The following is a 21,487-nucleotide window of genomic DNA, read 5'->3' on the forward strand; positions in this document are numbered from 1 at the left end:
AGCCTGGCACAGTAGATTTACCTACAAACCTCCCATTTTTTGGGGCTATCAGTACCAAACCCTCACTCTAAATTGCTGCTAGATGTGAAGGCTACTCACCTGAAGGGCTGGCTGTCTGGATCTGTGTCCTTGAAGCCCATCTCCTCCAGCTTGCACCTGCGGTAGAGCTCGTAGTGGCGCGTGTGGGTCTGCTCCCGCAGGTCCTCCATGTTCACCCGGATCAGCATCTCCCTCAGCTTCACAAAGTCACAGTGACTCTCATTCTCCACTGGCAGAGGGAAGGGACAGGTCAGCAAACTGCAGGTGTGGTGGGGGAACACAAGGCACTCATGACTGGCTGCAGACACTCTCATCCTGAGGAGCCTGCTGTCCTGCTCAGGGCACAGCACAGCCCTGCACGCAGGGATTCCTGCTGACAATCCTAGGAATGGCAACCCAAAGGAAAGACTGGCCAGCCCACAAGGGCTGCAGGGGACATGCCTGCTGCTTGTCATAGGGCACCTTCATGCAGAGGTGCTGCTGAGGGCAGGGCTGGGAGGGTTTGGGGTGGGCTTGGCCCCTCACCTTGCACCACTCCCCAGGGGTACTGCCGAGCTCGCACCAGCTTGTTCCCAACCTTCACCTCCTCCGTGCTGCCGACCACAGCAAAGGGCAGATGAGCCTGAAACAGAGCCAGGGGCAGGGACTCAGTGCATGGGGTAACCCCCAGAGATCAGCCTGACTCTCAGCTCCCCCTCACCCAGGCACAGCAGCTGCTTCCCTGAGTCCCTTCTGTGAACCTGCCAATTTCTGACACTCAGAGCAATGTCTACAACAAACTGGGATATTCTACAGAGGGTGGTGAGGGGCACAGCAGAGCTTACCAGCAGTGCTGCCTGGGCTGCACCAGCTGGGGAATACTGTAGGAACAGCATGGTCCTCAGTGCTGCACTCCATCCTCTGCCAGGCTGTACACAGCAGGAATGGGGCACTCCCTGCCCTGCTGAAAGCAGGGACATCCCCACACAGCCCTGGCACAGCACAGAGCGCGTGGGCACTGCAGGGACATGTGCAGGATACAACATGTCCCCACTGCTCGCCAAGCCTGCACGGCAGCAGGCACGGGGAGGAACAGGACTGGGGCCTCAGGAGGGTGAGGCTGACAAAATCCTTCACTTTTTAAAAAGAAATAGATCCAGAAGTGTGGAACTCATAAGGAAGTGGCCAAAAATATTTTCATTGGAGGAAGGAAGGGGAAAAAAAAAAGCCAAACAAGCATGACTCCTATTTTCCTCCCCAATACACAAAATTTAAGCAAAAGTGAATCCTCCAAAGTTCTCATGATTTCAGCAAAAAAAGTACTATTAGAGTGAAAACATGTACCTAGTCTACCCAGAAACCAACTGGTGATTGAATTAAAAAAAAATGGCAGGGCAAGGGTGAAAGAAAAGACAAAGCATTTAATCAGAAATGCAGGAAAATGGTCATTTTGATGAAAAAGCTACTTTTGATTTATAAAATTATCATAGAAACATTTCAGTTGTTTCTACTGCCATAGCTGCACTCTGATTTGGAAGACAAGAAGCTTAAAAGTGTTTTTGCATGTGCTTCAGTCAGGTCTGAATTTGATCTCTAAATTTCAAAAAAGACAAAATGGAGATTAAAGATTTTTCTTCTTTACTTTAAATTGGGTTTTCTCTGTTCAGCCTCCTTAAGCCACAAGACTAACGTAAATCTCAACTGTCACATTTTATTCAAAGCTCCTTCTTCCTCAAATGCAAAGCAGCCTAAGAACAGACAAAATTAATTTTGAGGAAAGCATTTTTCAAAAATTCAATAAAATAAATTCTAGAGCTAAGTTTCTCCAGAGCGCCCCCAGATTAAACACGAGTCACATTTTAATTCATTCTGTATGCAACAGCTGTGAGACCCACACTGGGCTTTCCAACAGATTCAGTGTCTGGACATTCCCAATGAAATTGCCCTTCAGGTGTGTTTTTGTGCAGCAGTTTAACGGGTCAGGATCTGGGCAGGGATGGGAGAGGCAGCGTTACCCACATTCATCACAGAGTTGATCTCGGCCACGGCCTCGTCGTCCGTGGGGAACTGGTAGATCTGCACCCCATTGCTGACCAGCTCGCTCATGATCTTGATCTTGAACTTGTGCAGCTCGCTCTTGGAGATGGTGTCTGCTTTGGCAATGATGGGGATGATGTTCACCTGGAGCACAGGGCAGGCGGGAAGGACCAACACCCAGTGAGCAGCTGAGCATGGGGTGACCCAGATCCTGCCCCACTGGGATTCACAGCTCCCAAAATCACCCTGGAGCTCTGCTTGCACAGGAGCTCGGCTCAACACTAGAGGGAAGAGTTCTCCAGGACTCACTTGGCTACACAGCTTCAGATAAACCACACAAGGAGCAAATCAAAGCCCTGCTCTCGCTGTGTTTTGTACACAGTGTAGCTGTCACACCCGAGCTGTCACCCCTCCGCCTGGCTGTGCTGACAGGATGTTTTACAAGACAGGCACGAGGGTGAAACGCACATTGAGCTGATGTGAAGCCTTCCTGTGCTCCAGTGGAAAGAGCAGGCACTCCTCAGATGCTCTGACAGCAGCTGATGACCCTCCCCAAGGACTCCACAAGCCTGGCTGTGCCATGTGGGTTATATGGAGAAAGGGGCAGGGTGCCACACAGCAGATTTATTTATTTTCATGCTGCTCTTGCTCAGCTTTGGTTTCACATCAGCCAGCAGCACTATACCCCACACAATTTCATCCACCTGGGCTTCAAAGCCACCCACCAGCTGCACAGTGGGGAGGTCTCCCTGTGCTCAAGATCAAAAGTAAATGAGAGCCACATCCCATATTCATCAGGAGTGATGGGATTCATTATGGCCTCACGCTTAAGAGAGCTACAGTGAGGCTGAATCTATCACAGGAACCTGTGCTAGACAATGCTGCAGTGCCCAGAAAAGCCACGTGTGATACTGAAACCACTGCTCAAACAAACAGCAGAACTCATCTGTCTGAACAGCAGCCAAATTCACAGCAGCGAAACACAAGAATTTAGACAAATAAGGGGAAAGTCTGATCTGCCATCTAACATCTCCCTACAGCCAATGCTTTTTGTCCTGCAGAGCTGAAATTCACAGCAACCAGTTGGTCTCCAGTGGGTGCCCATTAAAATAAAAGGCTTTGCTTTCCCAGCACAAGATCTTTGTAAGTCAGTGTTTTTTCCACACTTCTTGGGTTCTCCCTGCTCCCCCTCCCTGTCTCTGTTTAGTGGTTTAGCACTCACTAAACACAAAAGCATTTACTTTGAATGAAAATAGTCTAAATTTACTCATTGCAAACATATCTGAGAGAATAAATTCCTCTTTTTCTCAGGCACTGACCTGGACTCTCACCAAGGAGCACAGCCCCCACAGAAAAGGCTTGGTGCTCCCTCCCCTGCTCAGCAGGTCCGTGTCCTCACTGCAAAGGTAAAAGGGCCATGACCACAGCTGGGTGAATCCCTGACCTGCTAAGACCTGAGGAGGCTTGGATTCACCATCTCCCACAGGAAAAGGGTCAGCTCTGGGCTCACATCCCCTTTCTGTCAGCCCAAGCAGCTTCCTCTTCTTTTTCCAAGGGACTCCAGCTCAGCCCTGCTCACAGCAATGCAGGGGTGCAGAGCCTGGAGCAGCTTTCTAGCAGCAGAGGAGACAGGCTCTGCTCTGTGGTCACCACTGTGGTCAGCACCACTCAAATCACAAACCAGGCTGGTTGCAGTGCCCTCAACCAGATTTCTTGTATTTTAAAAAGGCAACTCAGTGAACACCTGCTGACACAGAGTTCACAACACAAAGGGGTTTTACAAGCTATGTTTCCAATAATCAACAGCCACATCAATACTGGGGAGGCATGGATGTGGCATTTGAGCGTGTCCTAAGTACAGAATGGGTTCATTCCTTCACAACTTAGGGGAAGGATGGAAGAGTTTGGAAACAAGAAACCAGTGAGACATGAGATGTTACTGAACTGCATGTCTGACCCTTCCACACACCCACCTCCATGCCCAGGCCAAGCCTGTGGCACAGAGATTGGTGACAAACTGATAGATATCCAGCTAGAGAAAAAAAGCCACCTCTTCTCCTGGACAGGTTTTAAAACCCAAATAAAAGGAAGGAATGCCAGAACTACAAGAGAGTTCTCTGTCCAGTCTTTTTACACAAATAATGTTGATCTTGGGTTGAAGGCAAAATCCTAGAGCAACATTCTTGTATCTATGGTGGAAGAGCAATATTGTCTATTTGAAGATCTAATAATAAAGTCATGCAGTTGACTACTGGCATGTGACTCCACTGAGTGTGACAGGGGTGCAGTGTCCCCTTGTCTGTCAGGTCATGTCCTGGAGGGCTTTGCTGGAGCTGGAATTATAACCAGAGGAAGTCTGTGCTTCAGACAGGACAGGGAGCTCCCATGCACACACGAAAATGCACCTCCTTCTCAAGTCTTTCTGACCAGAGTTGCTTCTCATCTCCAAAAATAAAACTTACAGGAACTTGTCATTTGGTAGAAAATAATTTTGCTGATGCAATAGGACTGTAGGCACTTCTGCCCTGTGAAACACAGCTGAATTTTTCCCCATCTCCAAACTGTTCCTGAATGGAAGCTGCAGTGAAGCCAAGAGGCAAATCCTACTTTGGAAGCCAAGGAGCTGAGGCACAGGCTGCCTGAAGCATCCCCACCTGCCCAGGATGTGTCATCTCTCGGAGGGCAGGCACTCAGCCACAGCTCAAGCAGCACATGGTGACTGAAAACCATCCAGGACAAGCAGTGAGCTCCAGGACCCTTATGACTGCACACACTGCAGCACAATTTCCCTGACAGGGCTGGCTTTTAAATCAATAAATCACATTCTCATCTGATACAAATGCACCATGATTTATCTCCTTTTCCCAGATTAAACCCAGTGGAAAGTCTACACCTGTCAGGCCCTACGTGCTTCCCATGAGCAGCCAGCCAGCCAAATTCCACCTATCTACAACCACTTGTGAAGATGCTTCTGCTCCCTGGCTGTAACTAAATACCCCAGATAACAGCTGGCCATGAGCTCAGTCAAACAGATATTGTCTTACAGCACAATGGAAGATTTTGTTTACAAAGCTTTACCCAGAAGGGATTTTGTAGACTTTACACTAAAAGCAAGACTGGTTATTGAAATTGTCACAGAGCCAAAAGCCTGCCTAGGACCACACATCCACATTTCATATCACTTGTGGGCTAAAGCAAAGGTGGAACTGAGCCACAGTCCTACAAAGTCCCTGTTAAACCAGTCCCAGAGGCTGAGCAGCAGAGCACAGCATCGCCTCTGATGCACCTTCCAGGTCCCATTTACCTGTAAAACAAGGGCCACACAAAGCTCTCAAGAACAGCAGGTTCAGGAGTGTCACTGTGATATTTTATGAAAAATCCCTTTGCCAGGATTTTTCTCCTGAGAAGCCTCAGAAAAGAAATGTAACAATAATTATCTGATTGCTTGGAATGTGGTGGGCTGCTTACCAACAGGTGCATCTTTGGTTCCATGTGAATTGTTTTAACTTAATGACCAATCACAGTCCAGCTGTGTCAGAATCTCTGGTCAGTCACGGGTTTTTATTCATTCTTGTCGAGCCTTCTGATGTCTCCTTTCTCTTTCTTTAGTATTGTTTTAGCATATAATTTTCTTTAAATATAATATAATATCATAAAATAATAAATCAGCCTTCTGAGAACTTGGAGTCAAATTCTCATCTCTCACCTCATCCTGGGACCCACAACACCACAACAATTAATAACCACACCAGTGTGCTCACACAGCAGCAGACAGGAGCCAGTGCACATCACCTCTGCTCCCACTGAGAGGGCAGAACTGCCTGGGCTCTGCTGACACCCCCTTCACCCAGCACAAATGGTTCATCTGCAGTGGGAAAGGGGCACAGCACTGCACAACCCCTCAGGGAGTGCCTGGGAAGCGCTCCCATGTCCTGGGATGACACCGCTGCAGAAATGCAACATAAATCCCTGATGCCCAGAAAATATCAATGGGCTCCACTTGCTTATTCATTTCCATGTGCCCACTTGTGTGAGGCCACCACAGCATGAAATCCAGGATGTTCTCATGCTGTGGCAAGAAGGGAGATGAGAACAAAGGCGTAAAATGACTCCAGAGAGGGCTATTAAAGTGGAAGTTCGGAAATATAAAAAGTTTGCCTGTGCACAAAGTTTTCATCTGTGCACGAGCACAAAGGATTTATTTTTGTACTACCAAAGGGCCACATTAAAGGCAACCACAGGGAGATGTGAAACTAGGGAATGAGAAGGAAAGGGGAGAAAGGCTTTGTGGGACTACCAGCACCAAGGGGAATAGTGCAAAAGCTTTCCTCCAAAAATATTTCTGGGGATATGTAATGCTGGCACTGTACCAAGAGACGAAAGTTTATTAAGGGAAAGTTTTCAGATTCCTGATGAAATCAGTGTAACAGCCAAAGCCACAAACAGCCCACTGCAAGAGGAAGCCAGTGCCTGCTCTGGGCTGGGGCCAAGGGAAAGCAGGCCCTGAGCCCAGGGTGGCAAGGGCAAGCAGCAGGGCAAGCACAGGGGAACTCAACCCAGCAGCAAAGTCCAACAGAGCTGCACGTGAACAACAGCCAGAGAAGAAAGTGCTCCCTCAGTAATCCAGGGGATCCCCAGGTCCTGCAGGGTCCCATGCCAGTCCCTCTGCAGGCTGAACAGCACCTGCCACCTCAAAGGAACCACCCTGCTGCTAAAACAATACTCTGAGAGACAGGAAACCATTGAGAAGAAAAGAAGAGATTCTGCTGCCACTAGTGACCTTTGAAGCCTCCTGCAGCTCCCTGGAAGCCAGCTGGAACACCCAAAACCATGTCAGAAACTTGCTCCCAGCTGCAGGAACATAAACAAGCTGTTAGGTGACACCCTGCCCCCTAAGGCAGAACAGCTTATGCACAAAGAAAGAACCCCAGGAGACCCTCTCATCACCCACTTTTAGGATTCCTATGACATTGGGAATTCCTCACCATAGAAGATACTGTGATCCACTTTAAGAAGATACTGTGATCTCCTCTCCTGATCACTTGGCACTGCCAGTAGTGACAGCTCACACACTCCCTGTGCACCAGCACACACAGCCAACACTTCTCTCAGCCCTTGTCTCCTCAGCACTGACCACCACCTTAGAACAACTGCAGTTTTGGGGGCTCTCAGCCCCTCTGTCCCTGCTGACAGGTCAGGACAGCAAAGGGGACTCCACAATCTAACTGCTGGAGCTGGAAGGCATCCTCACCTGCACATCCAATAGAGCTGCAGCTGATGGCTCTGATAAATATCAGCTAGTCTGGGTGAGACTCTTACAGTAGAGGGACACTGGAATTTACACAACCAATAGGAAAACAGGCTTTCCCTGACATTCTTCAGGAAAGTCAGTGAGCAAACAAGCACAGGACCTCAGCAACCCCCAGGGCAGACAGAGCTTAACCAGAGTCCTAAGAATCTCTCAGTTGCCACGCAGGAAGGAATTGCACAGAAGGAACAAAACCTTCCACAGGACAATCAGCACCCACAGAAGCATTCCAGAAAGAGGGACTGTAGTCTCCAAGGCCCTACCTTGCTATCCAGCTTCTTCATGGTCACCAGGTCCAAGGACTTGAGCGAGTGCCCAGTGGGGGTGATGAAGTAGAGGCAGACGTGGATCCTCGTGTCGTGGTAGTCGAACAGAGACCGGCGGATTTTCAGCTCCTCTTGCAAATAGTTTTCAAACTGCGTATCAATGTACTCAACGATTGGCCTGTAACTAAAACCAGCCCATTAGCAAACCAGCCACTGCAGCACAAATCTGAACTGCCTAAAGGCTGAAGGAATTCTCCTACATGTTCCATGATCTCACTAAAAATAAGTTATAAGACTCAAACAATTCAGCCTTGCAATGGGAAAGTTTGGGGTTTGCACACAGACCTTATAATCCAAAGTTTGCTGGAGACTCTTGAGGCTGCACTGCAAGGTCTAAGGACAGTGGAGCACAGAAAGATGACTACTTGCCCATATCAAACTTTGCCCACATTTCAGGGCTCAGCCATCTGTCTGCAGCAATGCAACATGACCAAGGAGACACCTTGGGATCCCAGAAAGCCTTTATCTGGGGCTTGAACAAGATGTCTATGTAGTTAAATGAGACCAGTTCAGAACGGATAATTCCTGACCCTGCTCTGAGGACAGCTGGTTAAAGCTCACGCTCCTGGAGGACAGCAGTCTCTGCTGGAAAAACCTCCTGTGACCTCTCTTTCTGGCTGTTCACCCTCTACCCTTTGTCCCCAGAACCCCTACAGGCAGCGACTCCTTTACCAGAGACACAGACACTCCTGCAGCGCTGCGAGGGGAACCGCAGGCAGCTGATGTCTAAGCACGAGGCAGAAACACCGAGCAGATGGCACAAGACCTGCCTTTCGTCCTTATTGATCTGATCCCCAAATCCAACTGCATCCACGATGGTGAGCTTCAGGTGCACGTTGCTCTCCTGCAGGTCGTAGGTGCGCGGGCGCAGGCGCACGGCGCTCTCGTAGTGGCTGGCTTCCTCCGTCTCAAAGGTGGTGTTGAACAGGGTGTTCATCAGCGTGGACTTCCCAATGCCAGTCTCACCTGGGGAGCACAAACCAGCAGCTCACTGCACTGGGAATTTGCCACTTCAAAGCATGTTAATTAGAGAATTGAATGACACTGTGGAAGGTCACCATGAGTGGCTTGTGCACAGCTCGTAATTGTCACAGGTGTCACACAGAGAGTGTCTGCCTTCCTGAAGGGCTCCCATGTTTGATGCAAACAGCACAGAGCACTTGGGGCTTGCCTCCCAGTATCACACAAAACAGAGCAGCACAGCAAAGCACACTATCTTCCTTTCCATGACCCCTGACTTTGCCTGGGATTCTGCACTGGAGAAGCTGTGCAGAGGACAATTTTAGCAGCCATTGAAAGACACCTGGGATGCATCACAAAAACCTCTGTCCCAGAATATTTGGCTGACAAGCTGTTTGTGAGCAGAAAGGCTTTGAAATGCTGTTCCTGGTAATGAAACAAGAGTGATATTTTCCAGTTTGGCCTAGAAGGAGGCTCATTTACACTCCTTATTCACTCCTCATTTAAACTCCTTATTCACTACACACAGCCCTACTGGTCATGGGGGTGAAGAGAGGCAAGATCTGAGGAAATAACCTTCCCTGCACAGTCTATAGAAAGCTGTAGGAGCTGCTGTATTTCTGCTGGTCTAGCAGGTTACAATACTTCAGACCTCATACACCATACAAGAACCAGCCAAAAAAGAAATTATGCTCATCTCATCACTGAAAGGAATTGGTCTCTAGTACTCCAGTCAGCATTGTCTGCTAGATCAGCTCAATACCAAAATTAAAAGCCAAGAATATAATAAGGTTATTTTAAAGTCAGTAAGGAACAGTCCCCCTCCCTTTCTAAGCACAGAGATGACCATGCTGACACCTGGAAAGCACTGATAGGCACAGCTCAGACACAAACCTCTTGTGCCCAGATTTGGGGTGCAGGCTCACACTCAGAAATAACCAAGTTACCAAGAGCAGCTGCCACATAACCCATGGTGCATCTGACTGCATCTACCTAGACATCATACCCAGCAAAAGCTGCTCATGCAGCCACCCCAGTCAGCATATGGAAACACTTAACTTGCTATATACAGCCTTCCTTTGATCCTTCCTATTGCAGAGCTATTGCAGCAGAGATGATGAGCAATAACCCACTGATTACAGAAATCCTCCTGCCTTGACTCAGTGTGTTTTATAAGAGTTTGGCATTTCTGACTTGCTGAAGTCACTGCCAAGGCTGGTGGCACAGCAGGACACTCAATAAATGCTGGTCCCAGCCTCCCCCCATGGCTGCTTGCAAAGACGGTGCTCACCCACACAGAGGATGTTGAAGCTGAAGCCTTGTGTGACAGACTTGCTGACCAGCTGATCCGGGAGGCTGTCGAAGCCCACATGGCCCCCCAGAGACAGGTTTCTCTTCTCTTCATTCTGCCAGGGAGAAGAAGCCAGATTAGCAAACTGCATTGAGATGGCAAAGCATGCTGATGAGACCAAGATCACCACCCTCCTGGGCACGGCAAAGCCCAGCAGTGCCCCTAAGGGCCTGTGCTTGGCACACCCCAGCACAAACCCCCCAACAGCCACCAACAACAGGAGAGGGTGTGAAATACTGATCTTCATGGGGGGCTGGGGGAACCAAGCTACCAGGCTCCAAAGTAAAGAAAACACCAGTGTGAGCTTCAACTACATGCAGCTGGGAGAGATTAGCAAAGGAACACCTACCACGGTGTGTTTTAGCACTCATTTCTCTTGGACTTTTTTTTGTATTTCATTTTCTCAAACCCTCCAACAGAGAATTCAGCTTGACAGACTGTGCATTTTTCCCTGAGTACTTGTCATTGCCCCTTGCCATGGCCACACACAGCGAGGTTTGCTCGCTCGGCGCTGGGGGTGCCGCTGGCACAGGCAGGGCAAGGAACCCTCTTGCTTTGCCATCTGTGAGCACACAGCTTCCCTCTGCTCCTCTGCTGTTCCTGTTCCTGCCTCCCCCGTGTGCACTTTGCTCTCCCTTCTGTTCCCTCCCTCCCCCACAGAAGCTGATCACCTGTAGAGGCTTTGCTTAGGAACTAAGACAGCAAAATCCGAGGAGACAGCGGCTCTGTGACCTGTGCTAGACAGAAAGGCAGAGCAGAGCAGACATAAACTCCAGCAAAGAGGAGCTGACAGAAAGATAATTTCTCTTTCTAGTGGCTAAACCAGGAAAGTTTGCAATTTCAACAGATGCACACCTCTCTGCACAACTAAGAAATGATGTCTGAACCCAGGGACCAGACCACCCTCCCTGGAGCCCCTCAGGCTCTTACCCACCCATGGAAAAGCAAGGAGACAGGATTGCAGAGAATGAATTGTGATTAATTCACCCTCACAATTTCTTTGGCAATTGATTGCTTTTCTTAACCACCAGCACACAGAAAATGGGAATGGAAAAATGTCTGCCCTTGGTTTGGCACTGGTTCTTCTGTCTGTTCCTGACAGTTGGAATTTAATGTCCCAGCACTAAAACTGAGAGACAAGAGCATCCCTGAGAAGATCCTAAGCTGCCTGTCAAACTTAAATGAAGTCAAGAGGAAAATAATTGATGTGATAAGCCTTGCCTCTGTGCCTGCAGTAAGGTTGCTAAACAAAACACAAACCTTTGTTCAACTGCATCTTGAGTCAAAGCCCCCTTTAGCTCTGCCTTTGGTAGAAAAAATATTCTCAGTCTTGTAAAATAAACCATTTAAATCACAAGAACAACCTGTGAACAGCTGAAACAACTTCCATGCCTCACATACAAACCTTCTGGCTGTTTCATTTAGCATTTTTTACCTACTTTCAGATTATTTTAGCCCAAGTGACTTGCTCTCCCAAGTGACTCCCTGGAGAAAAACACAATTGAATCATAGCTGGGCTCCTGTGATCCATCCTCTCCTGTGCAATCAGGATCAATCACACTCACTAACTTAGCAGAAAGAGCAATCATTTAAAGTTTCCATGTATAACTGATGTCAGCAATTAAGGTTTTGAGATGACCAAAGTTTAGGTGAATTAAAAATAAAACCAGCCCCTAAGACAGGGAGATCTCCAAGTTTAACTCTCTTCCATCCACCTGTCAGCCCAGGGAGATGCTACAACTCAGACCCCAGGATATAGAGGGTGTATTAAAGGTGCTACAACTCAGACCCCAGGATACACAGGGTGTTTTAAAGGTGAATCTGTGCTGCTCCAGTCAGCCAAATGCTGAGCTGTGGATCCCACATGGGGTGGCACAACCACACTGGAAAGGGGAACCCGGGACACGTGTGAGCAGGGCAGAGACCCAGAGCTGATGAGGTCTGGCTTTGCCCTGGAGGAAGAGGCTGGCACAAGGCACAGGAACCCACTGCAGGCACCAGCTGAGCTCGGGGGGCTTCCTCAGGCTCTCAGCCCCCACTCCTCATCCTCCCCAGCACCTCCCAGAGCTCCAGCTGCCAGCTCCCAGCTCTGCAATGCGGTGACAGCCGGGCAGGCTGTTCCCACAGAAAGGAACCGGGTTTGATGGTTACACTTTGTGTCTTTTCATTTTAAGTAATAAACAAAAACAAGCAAACAAAACCACAAACCAGAAGCCTGGAATGACATTTTGGATGGGAAATAAATAAAGGCTGCCGATGGCTATGATTGGGCTGAAAGTGCCTGAGGCTGGGAGGAGGTTTCCAGGCAACAGGCAGCACCACTGCTCGAGATTTTAAAATAGGCTCCAGCTCAGCAAGGCTGCATTTAAATAGGCTCCAGCCAGGCAAGGCTGCATTGAGAACTCAGTCATGCCTTGGCTGCAGGAAACCCAAATGCATCCACACAGGGCTTTTTCTCTTCTTTTTTTGGCACTCAGTAGCTGTTCACTACAGGACAGGAATACACCTACTCAGAGCTGCTCGCCATCTCTCAAAGCTGTTAAATCAATGAGCCAGACTTCAGTGGAATAATTTTTGCCAGTGACCTTGAAATGCAGTTTCCTTTATTTCTGCAAGCAGCAGAAATAACCTGGTTCAAGTTCAAGGCAGTGCTGATACCAAACCAGAAAACCATTTGCTGTGCTTGCAGTGTGTTCAGCTGTCATTCAGCTCCAAAGGGATTTTGCTGTGTTAGGATAAACAATGGCAACAGCTGCTGGGAAGTAGGAAGACAAGGAAAATAAAGAATGAGGGAGAAAAGTTTTCTCTGTTTTATTTCTTTCTCTCCAATCCATTGAGCCTGGAAACCTGACAGCCTTGTGAATACAACCACTGCTCACTTGTGGAGTTTGGTGTGAGGAGCTGTGCTGGAGAGGAGCCTGCCCACACCCTGAATCAGCACCCAAATGACCTGCCCTTGTGGCCAGCTCCCACGTGCCAGGGTGGCCCAAGGACAGCCTGAAAGTTCACCTGCCAGTGAAGGCAAGGTCACACTCCAAATAGAACCCCTTCCAGCAGGAGCCAGCCTGCCACACTCAGCATAAATAATCAATCCAGAACACAAATGCTGCAGTAAATGAGGGCAGCACTAATGCAGCAGTGTAGGGGGGATTTGTTTGTGGGTTTGTTTGTTTTAAACAAAAGCTAAGGATTTCAGTAGAGCTTTCTCCATACTTTTGGCAGCAATGAGGGCACCTTGCAGGAGAGGAGCTGGGCAGGGCATATGGCAGAGGCAGCTGGGATCAGCCAGGGCAGAGCCAGGCAGGATCACAGCCCTGCCCTTTCCAGCTGCACTGCTCCCTGCACACTCCTACCTCCTCAGCACTCTGTGAACCAGGTCCTTCCACCTCACAGCCTGCAGGACAACTCTGCTGCTTCCTACCAGGCAGGACCCCATCCCAGGGCTGCAAACAACCAGAAGGCAGCCAACCCTTCTTGAAGCCATTTCACCACTGCACCGCATGATAATTAAAAGTCTGCAATGGCTCCAAGTGGGAACTCTGACCTCGAATAGCAACTGCAGCCCTGACCATCCCTTCTTGGGTCATTAATAACATCCTATGATGGGGCAGCTGCCAGGGTTTTATTTGCAGTCTTTGAACATGCTCTCCAAAGATTTCTGTGCCTTGAGCTGATCTTCAGGCTTGAAGCAGAGAGCCAAGGGGATAAATCATATTTTGAATCTGGAATTTTGTGGGAAATGAAAGATTCATCATAAGGTCAGAGCAGAACTTAAGAATTTTCAAATCCTAAATCCTTACATTTTCACAAGTGTTCTGTGCAGGCAACAGGCACAGAAATGGCATCTGGGGCATGGCCACAGGAACAGCCACCCATCCCAGAGGGACAGATCAGATATCTTATGTATCTTCAGCTCTGATTTGACAGCAACATCACAGAACCCTTTTCTTAGCAGCAGAAAGACAGACATGTCCTTGTTAGCATAGATGGATACCACAAGAGCTGAGCACCACAACAACTCAAATGAAACCTCCAACCATAGTGCTTGAAATGGGCTGTAATTACCAGACATGCCAGTTCCTGGACACACCCTGCTGGAAACTGAGGGTGCATCTGGGATGCACAATGGCACACCAGCCCATTCCTGTGGCCACACCAGCTCAGAGCTGCCCAGGGAACCAAAATCTGCTCTTCAAACCCACATCAGCTTCCGAGCCCATGCCCAGCAGGGTCACCACGGCTGTGCCCTGCGGCTGGGCTGGCACGCAGATGAAGCAGGCAGCTGTGGGCAGCTGGCCACAGACCACAGCCCCTGCAGAGCATTTGGCCCTTGCTGCAAGTACCACATCCACTGCAGATGATATGTTATTTGGCCCTTACTGCAAGTACTACATCCACTGCAGATGATATGTTACTTGGCCCTTTACTGCAAGTCAAACAAGAAAAGACAGCAGAGAAACACAATCAGAAAGACCAAATCCAGATCCCCATAAGAGAGTCAACACAGCACCACATACTAATTTGGCTCTTCTTCATAGACAGTGATAAAAGAAACCTGTGAGAAGTGCACAGGCTACAGCTTCAAACTGTGTGCCTATGATTCTTCAAAAAATAAAAACCCGATCACAGTTTCTCTTCATGCTTCACCTCCAAATTAGCATCAGTTCCACTCTGCGTCATTACATTTTTTCAGCAGCTTGTTCCAGGAAAAGTGGTTTTACCACTGCCTGCACAACCAGGGAATGTCAGCAGCAGGACCAGCTCCATGCCCAGCTGCCCCTCAGCTGCAGTGCTCCTGGCTGGGGCTCCTGGTGCAGAGCAGAGCAGCTGATGCTTTGAGATGTGCTGCCCCTGCTTCCTTTGCTTTCACCAGGAGCACTATAAACAGAGTGGGCCTTGTATAGAGAAGATCATTCTGATATCAGTTGGTTAAAAAAAAATATCTCTACAAGTCTCATCTTTCAATAATCCCACCACAAAATTCTCCTTAGTGACATATGCTTGTGTTTCCTGCTTGAGACAACCCTCGGGCTTTTTTCCCTGAATGATGCAGGTGAAAGCATATGGGTAAACAGAAGTGTAATTGAATGCCACAATCATAAATGGTGATGCTTATTTTTGTTAAATGGTGAAGCTGGCATGATGGGACTTGTAATGTAAACTCTAGGCCCTGCTTCATCAGCGTGCAAGCAACTGGTGAATAGAATTAAGAGGGAAAACAAAACATCACATGGTTTAGCTGATAAACAGTGATGATTTCTGGACATATACCCTGAGGGACAGCACAGAACTTTTCTGTATCTGAGCTGCCCTTTCCCATTTCTACAGCTCAACAAAACATAAGTGAAAAAGATGAACAGCTGACATTTTCCAAGGCCAAACAGCAAAGACCTACAGGGCAAGAAGGAAGGAAATTGAGTTTTCTCTCCTTTCTGCTACATGAATGGGGCTTACACTGGAGCAGTGACTTTCAACCCAAAGGTGTCTGCTGCTCCCAAACGCTGCCTCCAGCACCTCTGCACCACCAGCCCGGGACCTGAGGCCAGGCTGCAGCTCTCCACAGCCAGCCCCACACAGGGAGAAGCTTGTGTCTTCCAGGAGCTCACCAGGCAGCTGCATTGCAGGTCCTTCTCTCCCCAGAGTTTTCCCACTTACATTTTACACACACACTTAGAAAACACAAAGAGGCAACAACACACCATCTGCATGGTGCTTTTCCACAGCACTTCAATTCCCACTACTGAGGCAGACTTTTGTTTCTAAATTCCTCAATCCTGGATGTCACCTTGACCTTACACCATGACAAATCCTCCAGTGCTTTGCTGGGTCCAGGCATCCTCTGTGTCACACGGATGCCCTGCAGCAGGTCTGTGGCACTGGCTGTTCCCAGGGAAGCACTGCTTTGCCCTGCAGGGAACACATGGACATGGAGTGCCAGGCACACACAGATCTTCTCCCTTCTGATTTACAGTCAAATCAAAGCAGAATAAAAATCCAGAGCTAGCAGATTGCAGGTTCCTGAGCAGAGTGACTCAGAGAGCAGCAGGAGGAAGGGCAGGGGAGCTCCCCAAACCCTGCCTGGCCATGCTGCAGAGCTCAGGGGCTGGCCTGGCACAGCTGGGCACTGCTGCTGGGCACAAAACAATGACTTCACCCTCTCGATGCCCCATCCACAATCCACAGCAGTGTGTGCAACACAAAGATTAATACATGCACCAGTGGTGTTTGTAGGATGCTATTCCCTTGTCTCCTGCATGGAAAGACATGGAATCAGGAAACCATTCCATCCTGGTGCAGGGAGGCTCCTTTTGCAACTGAGCAGAGAAAGGACTGAGTGATACCTGGCTGTTTATCCAGCCCCAGCAGGGCAAGCTGGTCCCAGGTACAGGCTCATGTGTGCCAGCCACAGGCACTGCCTGGTTCCTCTCAGCCTGGGCACCTGGGGCAGCAGCTCCACAAACCACGAAACAGAGAGGGGCAGCTTCAGGCTCCAGCACAGGCAGGTCCCCAGCCCAGCCCCACAACCTCCCCCAAATGCCCCCTGCTGCAAGATCCCTTCCAAGGGCACTTATAGTTATCATCATTTCACAAGTGCACTGAGTCATGGAGCAGTTGAGTACTTGCCTAGAGACCTTTGGGCAAACAGTGTCAGATGCCAAATTCAGCTTCTTTGTCCAAGCAGGCACTCCCTGGGCTTGGCCCAGCTTCTGGATCAATGCAGAGAAATTTGACAAATTACCTCTCTCTGGAGAATCTCTCCATCTCTGAATGCTGGCTCAATAAATGCCACTTGACTTTTGCAAAGCGACAGCAGTGAGCAGGGACTCGTGTTTCCATGAAGAAAATACCTCTTGCCTAGCTCAGAACTGAGGGGCACTTAACAGCAACACCACACCCCATGTAAGGAAAACACCTCTGTGGTGTGAGCAACATTCAAAACACTCACTAGCACACATGAAAACATTACCTGCCTTGTACTCACAAGCTAATGACTATTAGATAGATGTATAACAGCATCAGTGAATGAGATTGCACTTTGCAGCCTGTTAAGCAGAAGGAGATGGTCCAAGAGAGGTAATGAGACAGATTTGACAGTGAGAGGATTCTGAGCATAGTCAGTCTTAGCAGAGGGCTCAGCAGAGGTGGAGTAGGCGTGACCTTGTGGGTGCCCTTTGGCACTGGAGACAAAAGGAAGCACACTCAGCTAGGGCTGGCCAGTGGACTGTCACGTCTAAATGGCACCTAATCTCAAGGAGATTTGCAAAATGCAAGCACACAGCCAGTTCTGAAGGTTTTCAATTAATCTTAAGCATGGGCTTAAAACTTCAGATCCCCATCACGAAGCACTTAATAATAGGCTAGGGAAAGAAGAAAGGAAGAAAAAGCAAGCCCACAGATGTGGGGTTTCTGCTGGTTTACCACAACACCAACAATAGAAGATGAAGAGCTTTGTCTCTGCTGCCTCCTGCTCCTGCCCGCTCTGGTGGTGGTACATGGTCAGTCAGCCAGGATGCACCTAAGACCACGAGCCTTCCATGCTTGTGCAGGGAGGGCAACTGTCATTTTCCCCTGCTGTAGCAACCCCAAAGAGCTGTAAAAAGTAACATGGTGATGCCTAGCATTGCTCTTCCCTCCAGCAATGCCAAGTGCCTTTCCTTCCTTCTGTTTTCCAACAGGCAGCAGAGCCACATCCAAGCCAGCTCTCGGTGCGTGGGCCGCTGTGCCAGCCAGCCATCTCCAGTTGCTGCATGCTCACAATAAGCTCCCAGCCCACACTGGAGTCCCCCCCAAAAAACCTCCCACTAAACCAACACAATTCCCAGCCCCCCTCCCCGTTAAACCGCTCCTCTAAGAATGCCAAGAATTTTCCCAGACACTCAAGCCTTTATTCATATCCCTCCTGGCTCCCAGCTGCACTGCAGGCAGGCAAAAACATCACTGAAGAAACCACATATGGAGTCACCACCAAGACATGCCAAGTAAAAATCAGAGCCACTTTATTTTACAGAAGCAAGAAGAGTCAAGAGCTGAGGTTCTTGCCTTTAACTTTTGCACCCGTTTTTGAGAGCTATTCACAAGCCAGCAAGTGACCAGCGAGTGCATTGTGAAGTGCAATGCTCAGCACCTATGGAAAACAAATATTTCAAAATATCCGTGGGCCAGTGCCAAGGTTTCACAAAGCCCCACGTGCCCTAGGGCAGTCTCGGGAAGCAAAGGCTCAGCTGCACAGCAGCAAAACCCAGTGCTGAGCACACACTGCAGCCTCCTCCCTAAGGAGGTGGACAGGGATTTCAGCGAGAAGCCAAGCTCCATAAAGGGAGGAACTCCTTAGGCAAACTCCTTAATTGCTTTCCTGTGTCCAAGGCTGGTGCCAAAGCACTCTGGATTGCTGGGCACACCTTGGGCTGCATCCATTGCTGGGCACACCTTGGGCTGTGTCCCAGCACCAGCCGGATGCTGGGCACTCCCAGCAGGGACCTGCACATCCACTGCTCCCCTTCTGCTCCTTCAGCACTTGTGAGCACACAGCTGAGCTGAGGGCACTGCTTTCAGCATCACTTCAGCCCCAGCAGCCTTTCCTCCTTCAGAGAAACACCACAAACCACAGAACACAAAATAAAAATCCTACACGCATCTGCAGCATCAAATGGCACAAGCTTAAAACAACAGTTTTTGCTGATGCTCAAAGCCAAGTCTCAAGGGAGAGTAAAGCTCCTCATCTTCTTATACCACACACATCCAAGTTGATCCATTCACAACCTGTGAATGCAACATCAGTTTTAATTTTCTGCAAACAAACTGACTGTTTCTGGCTTAAATTCCTCTCTTTTTTTCACCACAAGCAAAATTCCCACATGCTTCTTTTCTTAAGCTGTTATTTAGTGATTTCCCCATAACATTTATAAAGCCTAATTAATTAATTGTGAGGTTTTTCTTAATCAAGAGAGGATTAAATGGGCATTTTGCCTCTATCACAAGTCCTGGACCAGAGTTTACAACGAAGCAAAGCAGGATTTACCAGGCATTATGCATACAGTGTTTTGCAAACATGAAGGCTGCCTTTGAGAATAAGGAAAGTTGGTTAAAAATAAAGAAAGCTATGGAACCAAAAATGAAAGACATTTCCTCCAAAATGACCTTAAAGGATGAGAAAGTTCAGCTTCTCTGTAGCCTGAAAATTCCATCCCCCATAAGCTATTCAAAACCAAGCAAAGTCCAAAACACAAATGAAACTTTTTAAACAGACCGAAAAAAAAGATCCTGAAATACAAACAAAGCCACCCAACACTGCCCTAGTTAGTTTCTTTTAAAAATTATTTATTCAGAAGCTGCTGAGGCTTTTCAGTTAATGGACTTCCCAATTAACCCTGTCAAGAGCCTAATCTTAGCACCTTATCTAGTGCAGACTTTCTCCAAGTTCACCCAAGGCAATGATGCATTCCCAGTTCACTCAGCTGCTCTAAGCTGAGGAATCTTTTTGGTTTCCCAGCATCCTTTCATGAGGAAGAGGAGACACTTGGCAAACACAAGAGGCTGTGGGACAAAGCCAGGAGATAAACTGAGTGCCTACCCTTAAGGACTGGAATGAGAAAGGTTTGGAGCAGTTTAAAAGAAGTGTGGAAGAGGGGAAAAAGGATCTGGATCCCCATCACTCAAACAAGCCATGCTGGATAGCAGTCACCAAGCTTATTTGCTTTAGTTACCACTTAAAATAAACATGGCTAATTCCCACATACGTTTCCAGAATTTATTGCTCAATTACAATAAATACTATTATCCAGTATATTTTTAGAGAAGGGAACAGAGATATAATGGGAACCCAAGAGTTTTTGGTCACCACTGTATGCCTTTTCCCAGTTTGGCTTATGCAACCATCCCATAGCATCTCCTCCAACAGATCTTCCAGCTATTGACCACATCTTCTTGTAATAATAACTGGAAGACATTAGAAAGAGAATATCCCAGAATATACCACAGCAACTCAGCTCCTCTGAGGGCTACACCAGAGTCACCATACTAATAAGCTGACTGCTATATATCCTATTAACACATGCCTCCAGAAAGCCTCCAAGTGTATTAGCACAGAACGCCTTTAATCTGAAGAATCAAGGCAACAGAAAAAAGGAAAAGAAAACCTCTATTTGAAAAACCCTCACAGCAAAAAAATAAGCTGAAAGCACTATTTGTTCTGTATGAAAATACAGAATAAATCTATATTTAGGAATGTGAGCTGGAAGCACCTTGCTGCAGAAAAAGGGAAGGGGAATGTTGCTGGGAGGCCAGCTGCCACCTTCCCCAGGCAGCATTTCCCCGTGGCAGAGCTGAAAGCAGGATCAGCGTGGCTCAGGAGGGAAGGCTGCTGAGAGCAGGGTGTAGAGCAGAGACCTGGCAATGCCCTTGTGCCCCCAGAGCCCGGGCACCCAGCAATGCACACACTGCAGCACAGCAGGGATGGTCTCCTCTCCCAGCAACAGAGCTGAGGGCTGCAGGGAGGTCCTGGCAGACATGGGAAGGTTCCATTTTCCAGCATCCCACAAGCTCAGGGAACATGCTGCACACAGCCACAGCTGAAGGCATGCCTGTACAGCCCTGTGCAGGCAGACATGAACTCAGCAGAGCTGAGGGCTGAGCCCTGCCTCTGCCACAGCCAGCTGAGGGCTGCCTGTGGGGGACTCGATGCATTCCCCACATGTTTCCTTGCACACAAAATGCAGACTCATCACAGCATCTCATGCAATGGTGATGAGGACAGGAGAACCCCAAGCCTTGGATGGAAACCCAGCCCAGGCTCTCTGGCTCCACAGCTCCCTGTGACAGTCTGGTTTGAGGCCGTGCAGCCAGAGAGGGCAAGAGCCCCGAGACAGAGCGCGATGGGAACCTTGCTCCAGCTGTCTGACATCCCTGGAATTTCATGCCTGTGGGAGACAGACACTTTTTGGTTTCACAAAGGAATCTGAACATCTAAAAGTGGTGCCTTCACAGCGCTGACCTGGTCAGCCACAAGCCGAGAGCGGCGATTAGGGCTGTGTCCAAGAATCCTGTGGTTCTCACTGACCCCACTCCTCTCTGGAAGTCTCCCATCACCCCATTTGGAGGATGCTGATTCCCTGTCTGGGTTTACCTTCTGCATCCCAATGTCACAAACTGGATGAGCATGGCTGCTTATGCCAGAGAAGAGGCTCTGGAAGGAAAGCACGTGGCTGGGACTGAGGACAAGGAGCACTTTCAGGAATTTTTTTTCTCTCACTTGGGCTGCTCTAGGAGAAGAGGTTGGCTCTCTTAGCTGTCTGACACTTTTATGACACACAAATACAAATGCAAAGCTTCAGGAATAAACCCAGAGCTGGCTGCAGCCATGCAGATGTGGGGAAGAAGAGAAACAAGCAGATTCTCATAAACACAAGGCCCATCTCGACAAAACTAGTATGGGACAGGACAGTGTTACTTCTAAAGGCTGCACAAACAGGGCATCTGAAACGAACAGGG

At 48.6% G+C, this 21,487-nt stretch overlaps 1 protein-coding gene across 6 annotated transcripts in view; it reads right to left on the reverse strand.

Annotated features, from left to right (window-relative positions):
• SEPTIN8 (septin 8) overlaps positions 1-21,487 on the reverse strand; it is a 42,104-nt gene that overhangs the window by 15,728 nt on the left and 4,889 nt on the right. For 4 of the 6 annotated variants that reach the window (XM_064725066.1, XM_064725065.1, XM_064725068.1 and 1 more), the window contains exons 2-7: positions 9,941-10,055; positions 8,460-8,655; positions 7,627-7,813; positions 2,038-2,199; positions 565-661; positions 100-268 (exon numbers count right to left, since the gene is read on the reverse strand). In XM_064725066.1, the coding sequence (XP_064581136.1) occupies positions 100-268; positions 565-661; positions 2,038-2,199; positions 7,627-7,813; positions 8,460-8,655; positions 9,941-10,055 (926 nt within the window). The remainder of the gene's footprint in view (positions 1-99; positions 269-564; positions 662-2,037; positions 2,200-7,626; positions 7,814-8,459; positions 8,656-9,940; positions 10,056-21,487) is intronic. The other 2 variants (XM_064725067.1, XM_064725069.1) reach the window with 1 other exon arrangement.

Source organism: Zonotrichia leucophrys, chromosome 13 (genome assembly GCF_028769735.1).
Source record: "Zonotrichia leucophrys gambelii isolate GWCS_2022_RI chromosome 13, RI_Zleu_2.0, whole genome shotgun sequence".
Taxonomy (NCBI): Eukaryota; Metazoa; Chordata; class Aves; order Passeriformes; family Passerellidae; genus Zonotrichia; species Zonotrichia leucophrys.